The sequence below is a fragment of the Anthonomus grandis genome, chromosome 11 (genome assembly GCF_022605725.1).
Source record: "Anthonomus grandis grandis chromosome 11, icAntGran1.3, whole genome shotgun sequence".
NCBI lineage: Eukaryota > Metazoa > Arthropoda > Insecta > Coleoptera > Curculionidae > Anthonomus > Anthonomus grandis.
The window spans coordinates 4,767,484-4,774,282 of NC_065556.1; the positions used below are offsets into that span (position 1 = coordinate 4,767,484).

General features: G+C 33.3%; 1 protein-coding gene across 1 annotated transcript; it reads left to right on the forward strand.

Moving 5' to 3' along the window:
* The first annotated feature begins 4,415 nt into the window (after positions 1-4,415).
* On the forward strand, positions 4,416-6,596 carry LOC126742451 (uncharacterized). Its single transcript, XM_050449098.1, has 3 exons — positions 4,416-4,586; positions 4,651-5,524; positions 6,585-6,596. Exons 1-3 carry the CDS (start codon positions 4,477-4,479, stop codon positions 6,594-6,596), a joined length of 996 nt encoding a protein of 331 aa, XP_050305055.1. The 5' UTR covers positions 4,416-4,476.
* Positions 6,597-6,799: the final 203 nt, after the last annotated feature.

Consider the following 6,799-nt stretch of genomic DNA (forward strand, 5'->3'; position numbering starts at 1 on the left):
AAGTTGAATTTTCATTCTTTCAGCTGTAGCATCACGGTATCGGAGACCTCGGGGTCATTTAGCTTCCAAAAAACATGTATAAATACGGTGCAGATTGCTATTTGATATTGGGATAATAATGTTGGGCAACATAATGCTCACTTGGTCTTGCTTGAATTAACGTTTAATAATAAGTAGGCACTTTAAGCTCAAATAAACGTAGAAAAACTCTTAAACAACTTGCTGGACATAGCAAAGCTTTGACAAATATATACATATTTTACTACGCTATAAATACAAACAAGTTAAAAATTGTGAAATAATTAAATTTTTTTAAAAAGATTGCATTCAGGCAATTATTAGAAGCCATCTAAAATATAATTTTTTCTTAAGGGGTCACTTTTTGAAATCCATCCCTATTTAATACAAAATTTGATCAAATATATTTGTCTGATATGGAAAATATCCTAAAAGATATAAGAAATGTCAGGAGAGATGAAAAGGGTATTTCAGAAAAAGGTTTTGTGTGATGAGGGTTAGGTAGGTGCTTGATAATCGTTTATTAAATGCTATGAATATATGTATTTTAAATTGAGAGTTTCTAGATGAAATCATTTAACTGTCATTTCTGTATGAATGATGAAAATATGAACTAAAATAAATTAAGTTTACATATTGAAAAATAGGTATAGCAACAATGCGATATCAGTAAGAATTTAGAAGATTTTTTTTTTCTTTCTTTAATGGCCTTTACTTAGTAAACGGCCAGACCTCGTTTCTTAGCCTTGGGATTGTGAATTTAATCACATCAGGGTTGCCTCCCTTATCCATTTTGGTTCCTTCTTTATTTTCTTTTTTTTTGTTTAAGCAGTAAGAAAAAGACAGTTAATTATTAGATACACACAACACAGGATTAAGCTCTTCTTGCTTCCAGGCACCAGAGAAGCATTTCACATAGGTAATACCTCAGCCAGATGTAGGAAATGATTTGTATCTAGTTAAAAGCCAAAGTTAAGAGACTATATTTGACTTTATTTTTATTTACATATTTAGAAGTTAACTTCACGACTTCCATCTTAGGATTCAAAACCAGTGATTCTATTGAGATAGAACTCTACATCACTATGTTTATTTTGCTTAACTCGTCATAGAGATTAGGTTTTTTATTATTATATTGAAAAAGAAGATTCATCCATTCTTCAATGATCCATAGGTCCCAAACTCACAATTAGGTGAATCCATAACCCGTATTCTACGCAGATTGTTTGATATAGATAATGTCTACTTCTGACCTTTACTATCTGGCTTACATGTATTCTATGTCATAAAGCCACGGGTTTTTTTGTTCCTTTCCCCTCATTAATTAATTTTTTTTTCCGTTGTTGTCCAATGTACAATTTCCCATGCTTTTATCCAGTTTTGAAGTATCGTCTCTTTATTATTGATTCAAACTTTTTATTTATCCAACTCTATAAGATATGGTAAATTAAATATTTCGGCTTTTTTTGCCAGCATGTCAGCCTTCTCATTACCCTTAATACTTTCACGTCCCGGTATCCAACATAATTTGTATACGTATATTTCCCTTTTCTATACTCGCAATCAAGCTCAATTTGGTTTTTACGGTTATGTGGTCTAGTTATTTTTTTTCTTAGACATTAGTCCTTGTATTCCACTAAAGGAGTCGCTGCATATTACGGCATTTTCAACATTATTTTCCAATAGTATGTGAACAGCTTTGTGCATGGCCACCATTTTCGTTGTGCGTATAATAATTAATGTTATCTGGCAGTTTTGCCATAAAGTTTTTCCTCAATTCCTTGAATTGCTTTCTTAAACATTCCAATGAACATGAAATGCTTTACCAATGAGCCCATTAAAAGACGCATTTGAAAAGATCTAACAACCTGTATCTATACGCATAAAAAAAATCAAAATAAACCATTCTCATCAGAAAGAATAAATGTTAATAGACTTTTAGAATTTAGTACTGCTGGTCAGTTACAAAACTTTAAATTTAAAATCTTTTAATTACTTACTAAAACTATATAATGTGATTCCAATAATAGTTAGAAATATAACACAAGTTAATATTTTTAGCAGATAGTGTAAAACATTTATATTTCAAAATGCACTGCTGTTTAATAAAATAATAAATTGATGGGCACAGAAACAGGTTACAAAAATGTATTTTTTTAACAAGTCATTAAAGAACCTATTCTTTCAATTATATAGTCTTAAGTTTTAGTAAACCCTAGATTTATCCTATTTACATATATTTTAATATGTAATTTTTGTTTATTTTTATTCGTTTTAACCAGCTAACCTTGTGTGAGGCACTAGTTTGAGAGAACCCCTTAGGCGCGATTCTCACTATACGTACCATCACGTCAACGTACCGTTAACGACACGTGAAAATATTCTCGGCGAGAAACCTTGACGGTGCGGACGGTGGCGTGAAGGTAGAGTATGAATAGGTCCATTGCTTTCAATGTCTTCTCTCAATGTTTTACGTCTCGTTGACGTGACGCTGGCGTTACGTGTAGTGAGAATCGTGCCTTAATCATTATCTTTGACGATGAACATGTTTTATGTCCGAAATATGTTGGATAGATATTTTTAAATAAATTTAGTGGAGGATGACCGAAATACTTTCAGTTGCCCATTTAATCTGAAAATTTTATCCTGCAAAAGAAAATTGAAATGTTTACCTATTAGTAAAACTTATGTTTTCTCTTTATTCAAAAGTAGGAAGTGGGTTCGAGAAATATTTGAAATGCTTTTAATATCGTTATTCAATTTTGCCTACGCCAAATTATCATCATTTAAACTTAAAGAGTAATAAAGTTGGTAATTATTAGCATATGAGAGACACTTTAAATATTTTAAATAGTAATGAAATTTTGCTGATTAAATTAGGTACAGAAGTGGGCACAGGATAATACCCTGAGAAACGCCTCTTGAATTTGTCAAATAACCAGCATGCTTACCTCTGCCAAACTTTTAAACATTCAAAAGCTTCTTTAGACCAAAATATGAAAGTTTCCTCCACAAAAGACTATGTTTGAGAGTTTCAAAGGCGTTTCTAAATTCCAAACGTACTAAAGAAATATTTAATGCTCTATCAAGATTTGTAAAAATATCATCAGTGACTTTCAGCAAAGCTGTTGTGGTGCTGTGAGCAGGTGTAACACCAGATTGTGTAGGAGGTAGTATATTATTTTGTAAAAGAAAATCAACAAGTTGAAAAGTAATAATATTTTTCGAGAATCTTTGATACCGTGAGAAGCAAAGTACCGTATCAGCGGTATAGACCGTACAGGTCTATAATGAACAGTCTCAGTCGCAGTATTCTTTTTGGACACCGCAATTACATTTGCCATTTTCCAGATATCTGGCTATGATTTAGTGGTAAGACATAAATTAATAATATACGTAAAATATTCTATCAATTCTGGAAAAATAAATGCAAGCATTTTCAGATTTATATTATCTACACCTATAGTATTACTTGGAAGTGATCTACACATTTTTAATACAAAGGTGCAAACTCATTAAATACTTTTATCATATTACCATCCCCAAAAGATATGGCATTATTAACATCATTATTTGAAAAAATCTAGTCTTATTCTATATTGCGTAACTCAATAGAAAAACTTATCAGTATAAAAGCTCGAATAATCTTTATATTTAAAACATGCACTGGAATAGGTCTATCTTTTTTAACTTGAATATTATAACATGTAAGGTGGTGATCAGATATATCGGCCATATTTAAAACATAAATATTGCTAACATACTGCGGAGTTGATGTTATCATTAAACTATTTGTTAGAGACCATACTTTTTAGGAAATGAGTAAAAAACCGCAGAGATATTATTCAGAAGTAACCGGTCGATATTAAAATCTCCGCCAAAAAAATTTATATCAAATTGAGGCATGAGTAAAGATTAGGTTTCTTTAAGCACTTCCAAGCAACTTCTTATATTCCCACTTTAAGGTCTAGAACAAGTTCCTATACAAATTTTTTTACTTGCAATTTTAATCAAAATCCAAGAGTGTTTTAAAACAGATATGTCATATGGTGGCAAATAAAGCTGTCTGTATTTGAGGCCATTATTTGCAAAACTCGCTAATCGACATTTTTACCGAAAATTGTTTTTTGTGTCAGAAATGTTCATTTTTATAAGGCTAATAGTTTGGTCGAGTCAGTTCCGCGCTAAACAGGCTCTTGACCTAAATATCATATCAAAAAGGCTTGTAATTTGCAAAACTGGCTCTATGCTTCGCGAAATTAGTTGCAAAACTCGCTGAATGCGTTTGAACCAATAGCGCGCGTTAGAATATTCACGTGACTTTTTGCAGCTGTTTATGTGTTTTTACGTCTTATTTGCAGTCGCAGCGTGTGTCATATTAGTTGTTATCGTCAGTCTTATTTCAACGATTGTTGATATTGTTCAGTGTTCAATTATTATTTTAACGTCTTATTTGCTATGGAAATACTACATGCTAGTTCAAGTGTTTTACCTAGCCCTGCTGGGAAAGGACGTAAGAAAGAACGTCAGCCAGAAAACTATAAAAGAAATGTTGCCAAGCGTATGCGGTAGGTATATCATTTTTTAATGTGTCATAGAATCTTTTAATTAATCCCTGCTGTTCTATTCTAGACATTTACCACAGACTCTGGCAACGTATCCGACCTGCAAGCATGATGGTCGACCAGGACAACCTTATTATTGCACGACACTAACGATGGCGCAGGTCAAGGAGTGTCACGCGTACTTGTACGAATCTAAAGACAAGATAGAACAAGATAGGCGAATACTGGCTTGCTGCACGGGAAACAAACCCAAAAGAGGTAAAACAGACCACGCTCAGGTTTCTATACAATACAATATCCGTTTGAAGGATGGGCACTTGATAAGGGTATGCCGAAATGCCTTTTTGGAAATATCAAATTTTAGTAAAGATAGAATTCAAAGGGTAATGCGAAATTTTGTGCTTTTCGGGGCTCTTCCAAAGGAACGCAGAGGTGGCGATCGAGTAGGTGTAAAAAATATTGACAAGCAAAAAAGCATAAAGCAATTCATTGAATCAATTCAGTGTGTTGAATCGCACTATTGCCGAAGCAAGTCAAGTGTCCGGATGTATTTACCTTGTGACCTTTCTTTTAAAAAGCTCTACAATCAATATCTGGCAAAAACCCCGGAAGGTATGCATGTAAAAATAAGTTATTTCAGAAAATATGTAAATGCTAATTACAATATTGCATTTGGGACCCCACAGACTGACTGTTGTTCTTTCTGCCTGAGGACGAAAGAACAGATTAAATCAATGACATCCGCGAGTGGTAGGCATCAATTAATTGTGGAACATCGCATCCACGTATTGAAGGCAAAAACCTTTTTCAAATTACTTAAATACACTAAACCAACAACAGTTACCTTTTCTTTTGATTGTCAAAAGAATCTGGCCTTACCACGGTTGCCTGACCAATCTGCCTACTTTAGACAGCAAATTAATTACCATAATTTCACAGTCGTATGTGGTAGCTCCCAGACTCAATTAAGAGTCACAAATGTCTTTTCATACTTATGGACCGAAACTCAATCTCCGAAACATTCTAATGCTATAACATCGGCTGTTCGAGATGTTTTGATTAACTTTAATTTTGAAAATTCCGTAACAAAAATAAATTTATTTGCCGACGGGTGTGGCGGCCAAAATAAAAATACTATAATGATGGCAATGCTGGCCCACTGGCTTCAAGAAGGGGCGCCAAAAAACATTAAATGTCTGGAACTGATTTTCCCGATGGTTGGACATTCCTTCATCCCTCCTGACAGGGTTTTTGGTTTGGTCGAAAAGGACATAAAGAAGACACCAGTAATTGTCGAACCTTGTCAATATGATGACATAATTAAAAAACATGCCACTGTTCGAAAGTTAGGGGTTGACTGGAGACTATTCGACTGGAGAGCAGAGACCAAAAGAGTAGTGAAGAATCCCTCATCGTGGCATTTTGCCTTCAATAAAGCAAAACGTTTCATTTTCATCAGGAATAATGGTACTGTTCTGGTGCAAGGCGAACCTAATTATCGCACTAATATTGGGCAACCTAAAGGTATTTGCAAAAAAAATTGCAAAGTTTCCTCGCTATCGCCTAAAGAGATACCATTAGGCAATCAATTGAAGCGTGACAAAAGTACAATTGACAAGTTGCTGGCTCAACATTACGGAAACGATTGGAGGAGTCTTCCACAATTAACTTTCTATAAAAGTCATCTCACAAAGCCTGCCGCTGCACGCGAAGAAGACGATAAGTTGGAGGGATGCCAAAATCAAACTGAGGATTTTCCTGTTTGAATAATTTATATTTTGATTTTGTTTTGACTGAATTTCCAACATTTATTTTTGTTAGAAAAAATGTTTCTTTGTTTTTTATGCAGTTAAATAAACGCAATTAGGATTTGTTTATGCTTTCACCCTAGTTTTAATATTATTATCATGTTTGATTAATAAAGGGAAGAACTAGAAGATATATATTTTTTTAATTTTATTTGCAAAACTCTCTCTATGCACTTTATTTATTTATTTTTAGCAACATTTTTAGCGTTTTAGATTTCTAATTAGTGGTTTTGCTTTTCTGTACCTACGAAGCTACCAGTAAAAAAACAGCTAAATTATAATGCATTAGTAGTTCTGTGAGCATTTTTTTCATTTCCTGAACAATTTGCTTTAAAGCATAGGACGAGTTTTGCAAATAATGGCCTCATTTATTAGTATCTTTATTGTAAAATATAACTCCTTTGTCTC